The sequence below is a fragment of the Microcaecilia unicolor genome, chromosome 3, assembly GCF_901765095.1.
Source record: "Microcaecilia unicolor chromosome 3, aMicUni1.1, whole genome shotgun sequence".
NCBI classification, from domain to species: domain Eukaryota; kingdom Metazoa; phylum Chordata; class Amphibia; order Gymnophiona; family Siphonopidae; genus Microcaecilia; species Microcaecilia unicolor.
The window spans coordinates 128417755-128429835 of NC_044033.1; the positions used below are offsets into that span (position 1 = coordinate 128417755).

Sequence of the window (12081 nt, forward strand, 5' to 3'; positions counted from 1 at the left end):
TCTGGTTTGCCTTTGCAACAGAGGTCATCTGGTGAGCTTCTCATCGGTGAGTGTTCTTGCAGTGCTACCCTGTTTCTTCTTATCCTGTCTTTGACCCTGCCTGTTTGCTGGAGTATTCTACTGTTTGCTGCCTGCCTTTGACCCTGCTTGGTTCTTGGAGTATTCTACTGTTTGCTGCCTGCCTTTGACCCTACCTGTTTGCTGGAGTGTTCTACTATTTGCTGCCTGCCTTTGACCCTGCTTGGTTCTTGGAGTATTCTACTATTTGCTGCCTGCCTCTGACCCCGCTTGGTTCCTGGAGTATTCTACTGTTACTGCCTGCCTCTGTTCCTGCTTGTTTGCTGGCCACCTGCTGGACCCTGCAGTTCTGGGTTTTCATTTCTGTCTCATAGTCCTGCCGGCCGCCCGCACTCGGGAGCTCAACCTCTGGGGAACGGCGGTCAAGTGCAGGTGAAGCCTAGCTGTTCTTACCTTGCTTGTTCCAGTCTGCTCTACTTCAGCTGCAGCTCCAGTCCGGCAGTTCCAGTCCTGTTCCTACCAGCCCGTCTGAGTTCTGCCTGGTCTCCTGTTTGGGGTGGTTTTCCTGCCACTGCCGCTCCTTGGCAGTGGCCCAAGGGCTCACAAATCCAGGTTGTCCTAGAAAGTCTGACAGGAGACCACTAGTCCTGAGCATTTTTATTTTGGGTGGCCCTTACCCCAGAGCCTACTTTCAAACAGGGCCAGACACTTTGTGAATTAACACAAAACCCTGCAAAATGACACCCAAAACTATACCAAAAACTTACAACATCATAACAGCCCTAACTCACCAATGAAAAGACGGTGCTACAAATATTGCATGGGCCCTAGAACAATGTTTCCCTAGGTGGTCCTGGAGTACCTCCTTGCCATTCAGGTTTTCAGGCTATCCACAATGAATTTGCATGTAATTGAGGTAGCATATGGAAATCAATTTCATACATATTTATTGTGGATATCCTGAAAACCTGACTGGCAAGGGGGTACTCCAGGACCAACTTGGGAAACACTGCCCTAGAACACCAAACTTTCCACACCATAATAACCCTAACCCACCTATGAAAAGACAGTGCTATATATATTACACTGGGCCCTAGAGCACCAATATACCTACTGTTGGAGAACTGGAACAAGCTGCACAGTTACACATTCCTACACAGAAACTACATGCCAGCAGAATCCTTCATCTCAGTTGCACATGTAGAACATGGACAGACCCTCATCTAATACAGAATGGGGAGCCACAAAAAAACATACAGACAAAAGTTGAAATAGAGACCCCCTCCACTCTGCCCAAGAAAGCCAGACTCAGTGCAATGCTAGTAAAAGTGAAACAGAAATGCATTTTCTGCTGTACTTAGCAAAACAAAAATAGAAAAGAAAGAAAAAATGTACATTTTACAAAGCAGTTATATCTCGGTCCTTACAAACTAAATGGCTATAAGCCTCTAATGCAGTCCATTTGTTTTCTTATATTTGTTCTTGTGATGACTTATACTATGCCAAAACTGAACCTTCACTCTATCTAGTCTAGTCTATAATAAAGGAGCTCATTGTGAACACTATCCACCCTAAAACATTGCTTTGTGGCTGGCTGAACATGATGAATTGTGATGTTGAATAAATAAGTGGATGTTTGTGTCTCTAGTCATGCATCCAAAGCTTATATAATCCTTTGAAGAAAGTCAGTTAATCGTTTAACTTATTAGTGGAACATAACCACAGAGGCATGGTATGGTCACATTTTCACTATGGTAATACTAGAGCCCAACTAAGGAACAGGTTATTTTGAGTTAGTCTTCACTGGACTAAACTTTCTTTTCTTGTGTCATCACAATAGAATTCATTTATATCATGGGAGCAAGTACATGGACATGTCTGAAACATTTGACAAAGTTGAGATTAGCATTTATGCCCAACTGGGATTTGAAAGTCTGTCCTTTAATAATGCCACTTGTTCAGAATTCATAGCCATAAGTATAGACAGTTATTCAAATATTATCGCATGCACACACCAGAACTGGCATCCATACACACATTGCAAAACAACAACTTCTATAGAGTACATCCAAAATTTATTTTTTTATTTTCTCATTTCTATCTTCCAAAATTCTAGACACCAGATGTACAGATCAGCAGGACCCAAAGCAGTCCAAAACAAGGATTCACCTTTGGGTTTAAAAAGCAAAACCAAGTGCTTGTAAGGACTTGTAAGGACTGAATAAATTAATTAAAACAAAGTTTAAAGGAAATGCCCTAAATATGTAATACTTAGTATCAATAATGAAACAATGATGGAATATTCAGTAGTAAGCAGCCTGAGCCAACAGATTTATTTTCCACTGAACATAATTAACTTTGTATGAACTTGGCGGCTAATAGTGTGCGGAACAGGACAATGTTGGCACATTTAGATTGACTGAACAGAACTTCTGCATGAAGGACGCCCTCCCCTCATTATTCAATATCTCTCTCTGTGAAATAGTAGTAATGCAATCCACAAAACAAAAGAAGCAAGTTCTCCCATGCCATCTTTATCTTTTGATGTAGCACAGGAAAAAAATGATTAAATGCTCCCAGGTTTCAACCTAATTAATGTTTTTTTTAAAGTATACTTTTAAATAGTAAAGTCTGATTGTTAAGCACCTGGAAACATCTCTACATGAATACAGGGAGTCCCTATAGCCAGCCCCTCCAAATGACATGATTTACAGTTTAGTACTCTAACCAATGAAACCAATACTTCCTCTGTATACATCCCTATGCTGCACAAGCTGGCATGTGTAAAAATATAGGTAAGAAGATCAAATAAAAATGCTACCAACAATAAAAATATGACAGCGTGGATAGAACAGCTCCTAGATTTGCTTGCTTTGAAGTTAACAGCTGTGTGGAGAAAAGGGCGGGAGACAATACATACCTAATGGCTTTCAACATTTTGACTTCAACCTCCTTGTTTGGCTGCCTCCCCAAATTGGCTGCAACAAAAATGAAGCCGCGTGTGCGGGACCATAGCCCTAAGCACGCCACTGTCGCCTCTGCCATTTTCCTTCCTTCACTCCCTCCTCCCAAACAGAAAGTTACATCTTGGGGGGGGGGGGGGTGGAGGAAGGAAATTGGCAGAGGCAACAGTAGCTTACATAGGGCTATAGACCAGCGCACGTCTTCATTTTGTTGCAGCCAAGTCAGTCGGGGAGGCAGTGGCTTGAGTGACTAGTCAGTGAGGGGCAGAGAAGGAAAGCTCGCCGTTCCTCCAGGCTTCCACAGACTCAAAAGGCAGTGGCAGGGAGGAAAAGTTAATAGTATGAGGCAGCAGACGCCTTTGCTGCACAGGCACCATTTTTTCTAAAGATCTGTTTGGGGAAGCGACCACTTCCCTTGTGCCTCTCCCCCTAGCTACACCACTGAAGCTAGAACTTTGGACTCTTTTGGGAGGAAGATGTTCCAGGCCTCTATGCTCGTGTCATGCATTCAGTCATACCAGCTCTTCACAAGTGTCCTCTTCTGGGACTCAGTACACAAGATGCTGAATTTGGCTGACCAGAGCAGGCCGAGTCACTCCGCAAGTTGGCCAAGCAGCAGAAGGTATATTGTAAGTTCTTGGCCAGGGGCAAGTACGACAGTTTTGATGTGGCGTCCAGGATCTCTGCCCAAACGATAGCAATGCACAGACTCTCGTGGCTGCATGTTTCTGACTTGGAGATGGAGGTTCACCAGAGGCTGACGGATGTCCCATGCTGGGTGGATAACCTTTTTAGAGAGAAGTTTGAGGAGGTCGCTGACCAAATCAAAAAACATACTGATGCCATCTCTTCTCTCTCCTGCTGGGTGCCTTCTGCATCAGCCTCATCATCTAGGAGGTCTTTTGGTAATTTGAGAAGGGGGTGCCTACTACTCTCAGAGGCGTAAATATGCCACCTCCTCTCACCAACCTGCTTAGGCTCAGCCCCAGCACGCTCATTCCTGTCAACAGTGTGCCCAAGGCCCTTATTGCTCCCAAGTCAAAGCAGGGGATGAGCTTTTGACTGGCTTCAGCAGAGCATAGCCACTATCTATGTATCTGTGCCGGATGACTTGCCAGTTGAGGGGGGGGGGCTGAAGTTTTTCCACAAAAGGTAGCCCCTTATAACCTCCAACCGGTGGAACATTCTATTATATGTAAGATTTATTGCAAATAATTTTTTTAAATGCCATTCCATAAGTTGCACAGTGAGGATTAGGAGCCAAACCATGAATTGTTTATATAAAAACACACATCTGTGAAAGACAAAGCAGCAGCTTAATAATGAGCAAATGCTGATGCAGTCATATGACAATCTGATAATGTCAGCTGTTGAAGTACCTATCAATAGGCAAAAGTTAACATGATTTAGTACAGAGCTAGACAGACAGCTTACAGACCTTCCAATGTGCAAGTTTATTAATGAACGCTTGTCAAAAAAATCCCCAAGGGAGAGACAAAAAATGAAGACTAATAATGTATAGTCAATCCCTAAGTATACTGGTGAAAAAGTGAGTTTAAACAGGTTGTCTGTGGAGAACCTATAAGAGGGTATGTTTCACTTTAATTTAATTTATATATATTTCCTTGTTATTGGGGGTTGAAGGAGGATTCAGCATAGGCTGTATATACAGCTGAGCAACGTTTCAGTGAGTCACACCGCTGGAAAGCTCTTCTTCAGGGACGCCCGTGTACGTCTGTATCCGTTCTCCATTTTTTGAAAGTTTCCAGCTAGTAGCGGAAGTTCCCTTTAATAGGAAGTTAGAGTACGTAATTCACATGATCTAACTCACATGATCACGTGTCCTTCAATTTTACCAAAACTGCTAAAAAATTGCTTGAATTTTCACTTTTAATTTACTTAACACAGTTATTTAGTAATAATAATAATGAAGGCTGTCCACTGCTAACGCTCTGTTCATAAAGTTGCAGGCCATTCTATGCAGTCATTCAATCCTTCTGGTATCACTGCATGCAACTCAAAAATTCAGTATTGTTCATGCATAGACAAATAGGTTTCCCAATCTCCCTGGAAATTCAAAGTAATTTGTTCAATAATGAACCATTTCATATCTTCAAAGGTATGGCCAAATTCCATACAATGATCCACCATAGGAGCCGTCAAAACATTGTTCTTTAGTCTGCTCCGGTGTTCACTCAACCAGTAATGAATGAGTCTTCCTGTGCATCCCACATAAATTTTAAAACAGGGGCATATAATCACGTATACCACCCTAGAAGATAAACAATTGATGGCCACATATAATTTGTATGTTTTCAAAGTGTTGGGATATTGCCAAACCTGTAAACTTAAAGACATGGGGCAAGCTTTGCAATATCCACAAGGTCTGTGACCCTTATACTTGTGGGGTTCTTGTTGAAACTGAGAATAAAATGTAGACGATACCAAATGATTAAAAAGATTTTTGCCCCTCAAAAAAGCTATACAGGGTTGGGACTGAAATACTTTGTGAAGTTATAGCACATGCCAATGAGTGTGAATACTTTGAGCTATTATTGCTGATTTATCCAAATTGGAGAAAACACATATTTGTCTATCTGTGGTTCTTTATTAGTGTACTTTAACAGCAAATCTGGATTAGCATAGTGAGCACGGTAATAATCCTGCTTGACCGTTCGGGGTGGATAGCCTTTTTCCAAAAAAGCGTTTGGTTAAAATTTGAAACTGGTTCTGAAATTCTTCAAAGGTGCTGCAAATTCTTCTAATTCGCAGAAACTGCCCAATGGGAACTGCTTTCTTTAATTGGCACGGATGATAGCTATCGAATTGTAAATAATTGTTCCTGTCAGTCTCTTTTCTATATACTGTGGTGACTAAATGATCAAGTTCTATAGACACTGTGGTATCCAAAAAAGAAATTTGATTATAACTATAAGTATAAGTGAACTGTAAATGTGAATCTAGAGTATTGATCCAATTCATAAAGTGCTCCAATTTTTGTTGAGAAGCAGTCCATATGAAAAAATGTCATCAATAAATATGACCCAATTAGATATAGAAGCCATCCAAAGGGACGGATAAACATGACGAAGCTCAAATTCAGCAACAAAAAGATTGAATGACAGCATAGAATGGACTGCAACTTTATGAACAGAGCGTTAGCAGTGGACAACCTTCATTATTATTATTACTAAAAAAAACTGTTAAGTAAATTAAAAGTGAAAATTCAAGCTATTTTATTTAGCAGTTTTGGTAAAATTGAAGGACACATGATCATGTGACTTACATACTCTAACTTCCTATTTGAAGGGCACTTCCGCTACCAGCTGGAAACTTTCAAAAAATGGAGCACGGATACAGATGTACACGGGCGTCTCTGAAGAAGAGCTTTGTCTTGAAACAGAAATTTCTGTAGGACGTACTGAACCCCTCAGTGAACACAGTGTAAATTACAGCTCAGATAAGTTGACTCCTGCAGGGTACCTTCATTCCAGTGTTTTGTTGGGAGTTAAATCGGGTCTTGTTAATAGTCAAGACTGGGCTCTGTTATAGCGATATTTTGCTTTTCCTCCAGGTGAACATTGGGGACATAGTATGCTTGGGGAGAACTTAAATATGTTAAAAGATTGATATTTGATTTTTCACTATTTGAGTTAAAGCATTCACTTTATATACAAAAATTTGGAGGTTTGATTTCAGGAGGATATTTCATGATGTGTAGAACTGTTCAGGTGAGCCGCTTTCCAGCGGTGTGACTCACTGAAACGTTGCTCAGCTGTATAACAGCCTATGCTGAATCCTCCTTCAACCCCCAATAACAAGGAAATATATATAAATTAAATTCAAGTGAAACATACCCTCTTATAGGTTCTCCGCAGACATCCTGTTTAAACTCGCTTTTTCACCAGTATACTTAAGGATTGACTATACATTATTAGTTTTATTAATGAAGGCTACTTTGTGGCTCTTGAGAGCTAAAGATGAAATTTCAGAGTATTAATGAATCTATTCCAGGATTAAAGAGGGTGATGCCATTGAAGTCAATTGACTCAAATGATGTAAGAGTGACTACACTGAATGAGAATATTATTATCATCCTGAGGGTGAACTAGATGCTATGTCTGTATTATTTTCCCTAATCTATTTTTAATTTCTTTTATGCTCAATATGGTTTTGAATTTCACTCCTTTGGCTCCCTCCATGTCCTCTTGGTCCTTTGGGTTTCTAGTTTAGTTTAAATGGATTCTTATTAGGGTTACAGAGCTAGGAGCCTAATTCCCAGATAGTGGGGGATTTTTCCCGTTTGCTCATTTTAACCCCTTCCTATACCCCAGGCACTGTTACAGTCCTGTGTCTGAGAAGCATGGACAGTTTCCATCAGAACCCAGCCCATCCCGATATTTCTGTTGAGTGATAATGATAACTATGTCTCTGCAATATCACACAAATCTTAAGCAACTGAAAAGCTGGGCTCAATAATCAAAACTTGATCTCATATATAAAATGCTAAACACAGGATTGAGTCCTCAAAAAGGCCCCAAATTAATTATGTTTATTTATTTATTTATTTAAAAGCTTTCTAGACTACTTTTAGTCCAGTATTGACTTCTCCAAAGAGGTATAAATTTATAAAAACAAATACAAAAACAGTAAAATGACAAAAAAAGCAACAAACAAATCTTTATTGATTAAGTCACTTTTCATGTTAGACAGTAATTGATTCAAATAGAGTTTTTGATGTACCTGTAATAGCACACTAGTTTTGAAAAACATTATTTACAGCTCTATAGGTTTGTTAGGCAGGCACTATGTATACACTGAGTTGGATTAGTCAGTTTTCATTTTGCTTTGCTTTTATAATTCCAGCTCAGCCACTCTTCCATCTATGATTAAGTGTATCGAAGAAAATAATGGAGTAGACAAGAGGATCAGCAGGTTTATTCTGCCCATTGGAGCCACAGTGAACATGGATGGGGCTGCCATTTTCCAGTGCATGGCTGCTGTCTTCATTGCACAGCTCAACAACTATGACCTTAATGCAGGACAGATATTTACTATTCTGTAAGTTCTGTGCCTTTCTCATCTTATCTGCAGCTTTCTCCTCCCAACTATGTATCTTCCACCTTGTACCATATGCATTAGCATTGTACACGGAAATGTTTTAGTTTGTTTTCGAGTCATTTTTGGAAATTGTTCTCTATTTTCAGACATTTTATTGGTTTGTTTCAAACATTCTTGTTTAAAAAAAAAATTTATTAGCACACAGTAGAAGTTTTAAACATGTGCAAATTGAATTAACGCACATTAAAATTGATATTATTCACACTAATTTTTTCACGTTTACTAATGAAGCAAATGCACACTCTAGTGGGCATGGAAGAGGCTGAGTCAGTGTTCTGTGCTCCCTCTCTGCCCTTATTCAAATCCAGTCTAAAAACCCACCTATCCGAAGTTGCTTTTAAATCTGTGGAGGCGTGGCCTAGTGGTTAGGGTGATGGACTTTGGTCCTGAGGAACTGAGTTCAATTCCCGGCACAGGCAGCTCCTTGTGACTCTGGGCAAGTCACTTAACCCTCCATTGCCTGCTGCATAGAGCCTGCCATGAGTGGGAAAGCGTGGGGTACAAATGTAACAAAAAAAAAAATCTCTTTTTATTTGCATTTTCTAAATGAAATAGAAAATATACATGAAAGTTTTTTGTTTTCTTTTAAACTGTTTCTCCTGGTCCTCTCCTTCTGTTGCCCCTGATGCTTTCCTCTCTCCCCCGTCCAAGATTCCCAAGCCCATGTCAATCCCTCTTGCTCCCTTCCTCACACCAGTTACTAATATCCCATTCCGCTACCCAAAAAAAAACTCACAAAAGGACAAAATGCATTACCCAAATAAATAGGAAAGTTAGGGAAACTACTTTGGGCATGATAGCTTTCTGGATAGTACTCTGCAGGGCCAGTCAGTGATAGTCAGTGGCATTATCCAGATAATTCCACTGAAAATGTTCACTGACCACCTCGGCACTATCTGGGTAATGCCGAAATAACCTGGGCCAGAGCTAAGTCACAGCCAGAAGAAATGTAGGTATTGACGATATTGAGCACCAGTAACCGCTGGATAACTATCTATGTAAGTTTGGACAGCTTATGTCCACTAAATTCTGAGTCTAGACCAGCTACTTTGCTGTCCTACGTAACTTACTCAGATAGTTATCTGGGTACTGATGTTGAATAATGGTGGTACCCGGACAACTTCTGGCAGTGGGTCTGTACCCAGGTATTCAGCATTGGTATCTGGGTATATAGTGAAACACTGTGGTCAGCATTTGAATTCAGCACTGACCCACAGTGTTTTAAATGAAGAGTTCCTTTTTATAAAGTAAAAAGGCCCTTTTACTAAACTGAATTAGGCGCTAACGCTGGCTTAGTGCAGGAAAAATAGCCTAATACAGGACGTGGTAAAGCATTTTGCATTGATTTTGCCATTTGTGTGCACTAACTATGTAGTACGTATGTATTTATTTATTTGTGTTGGAGGGGGCATGTCAGGGGCAGAGAATGGGTGTGCTGTATCTGAACAATGCTGACAGCATAGGAGCCCTGAGCACCTTCTAAATATGAGGCAGTAAGGGCTCCTGCGTTAATTTTTTCTGTGTGTGCATGCTAATGCAATCATTAGTACACAGCCAGAAAATGAAATAATTGAAAAAGGCCAAATTTATGGCCATGTGAGAAATGGGCTTAGTGCACGGGAAAGTCTCACGTTAGGATGCTGTGACACCTCGGGTGGGGTTATGGGGTAGCCTTGTGAATAACTCAGCAAGACAAGAGATATAAATGTTTTATTCACCTGAGCCCTTGGATCTGTTGCTTCACAGGCCAGGAACATCAGATGCAACAGTTTCTCTTACTTAGTAACAAGAAGCAAAGTTGGCTTATCTCAGCCAGGTCACAGCAACTAATTGTATTCAATAAAGGCATAGACTTGGGCTTCAGTTCTTTCTTCTATGAGCCCCCTCAACCTTAGCCTGGTATTGACTCCACCCCTCCTGGCTCACATCCTCCCGGGGCGGGACCTTTGCTCTTAAGGAGGCCCAGGCTGTCGGAGGGACTTTTCTTAAGGGTGAGGGGCAGTGTTTTATAAACTCCCTCACAGATGTGTTAAGCCCGTTTACTAGTGCAGCTTAGTAAAAGGGCTCCTAAATTATTTGTATGCAAAAGTGCTTTACTAGTTTCTAACTCTTGGTACAGAGTTGAACCCCCAGCTGCCGCAGAAACCTGGGACTGTTACTCCTGCCGGAATTCTGCACCAAAAAAATTAAAATTCTGTGCAAAAAAATTCAAAATTCTGTGCACAAAATATGCAAATTCTGCAAGTTTATTAGTTATAATTTATTATTATTATTATTTGTTACATTTGTATCCCACATTTTCCCACCTATTTACAGGCTGAATGTGGCTTACATTGTACCGTAGAGGCATTTGCCATCTCCGGTAGAGGAACAAATACCAGTAGTGTGGTCGGATAAGGTTTGTGTGTTAGAGACACATTGGGAATCATAGGGAGGAAGAGTTATGTATAGTCCATTACAAGCTTTGTTATCGTTGTGTTGCAGGGTTGAGGCACTTAAGTTGGGTTGATGGGGTATGCCTTTTTGAACAGGTTGGTATTTAGTGATTTCCGGAAGTTTAGATGGTTGTACATTGTTTTCATGGCTTTTGGTAGTGCGTTCCACAGTTGTGTGCTTATGTAGGAGAAACTGGATGCATAAGTTAATTTGTATTTGAGTCTTTTGCAGCTTGGGTAGTGGAGATTTAGGTTTGTTCGTGATGATCTGATTATGTTTCTTGTTGGTAGGTCTATGAGGTCTGTCATGTATTCCGGGGCTTCGCCGTAGATAATTTTATGGACCAGGGTGCAGATTTTGAAAGCAATACGTTCTTTGATTGGTAGCCAGTGTAGTTTTTCTCAGAGTGGTTTGGTGCTTTCGAATCATGTTTTTCCAAATATAAGCCTGGCTGCTGTGTTTTGAGCGGTCTGAAGTTTCTTTATGAGTTGTTCTTTGCATCCTGCGTAGATTCCATTGCAGTAGTCTTCATGGCTTAGTACCATTGATTGTATCAAGCTACGGAATGTTTCCCTCGGGAAGAATGGTTTCACTCGTTTGAGTTTCCATATTGAGTGGAACATTTTCTTAGTTGTAAGGTTAACTTGGCTCTTGAGTGTAAGGTTACAGTCGATAGTAACGCCGAGGATTTTCAGTTTGTCTGAGATATATTACATCCCCCTCCCTGTACACAGATACCATCCATATTTTTTTGGCCCCCTCCCTGCACCCAGCCATAGCATCCACCAGCTTTTTTTACAACCCCCTCTGCCCCACAGCATCCACCTTTGTTTTTTACAGCCCTCTCCTCCTTTTTTTTTTTACAGCACCCTCTACCCTCACAGCATCCACCTATTTTTTTACAGTCCTCTCCATTTTTTTAATTTATAAAGCCCCCTCTGCCCCCACAGCAGCCATCTTTTTTTTTACAGTCCCCACCTCCCCACAGCAGCCCCCCCCCCCCCCCCCCCGACACACACAGCAGCCACCTTTTTTATTTTTTTTTACAGTCCACACCACGCACACATACACATATAGCATCCACCTTGTTTTTACAGCTGTCCACCTCTCCACATTTTTTTCAGCCGCCCCTGCACTCACACAGAATTCTTCCAAGAGTGTCCATATCCTTTTCTGCTTGGCTTACCCCAGTCTCACTGCCTCTCCTCCTAGGAGTAGCCTAGTGGTTAGTGCAGTGGACTTTGATCCTGGGGAACTTAGTTCAATTCCCACTGCAGCTCCTTGTGACTCTGGGCAAGTCACTTAACCCTTCATTGCCCCTGGTACAAAATAAGTACCTCAATATATGTAAACCGCTTTGAATGTAGTTGCAAAAACCTCAGAAAGGCAATATATCAAGTCCCATCCCCCCCCCCTCCCCTTTCTCTTGATAATTTTGCCTTCTCCTCCTCCTCCTGAATCTGTTTGTACATTGTCTAAATGAGTATTTTTTTTTGCTCTTTTTTTTCCTCTTCTTTTTCTTCGTCCTCATTTTACATTTGTA

The 12081-nt window shown here is 41.0% G+C and overlaps 1 protein-coding gene across 1 annotated transcript in view; it reads left to right on the top strand.

Moving 5' to 3' along the window:
* SLC1A4 (solute carrier family 1 member 4) overlaps positions 1 to 12081 on the top strand; it is a 129567-nt gene that overhangs the window by 97487 nt on the left and 19999 nt on the right. The window contains exon 6 of the mRNA XM_030196355.1: positions 7848 to 8042. Coding sequence (XP_030052215.1) covers positions 7848 to 8042 — 195 coding nt within the window. The remainder of the gene's footprint in view (positions 1 to 7847; positions 8043 to 12081) is intronic.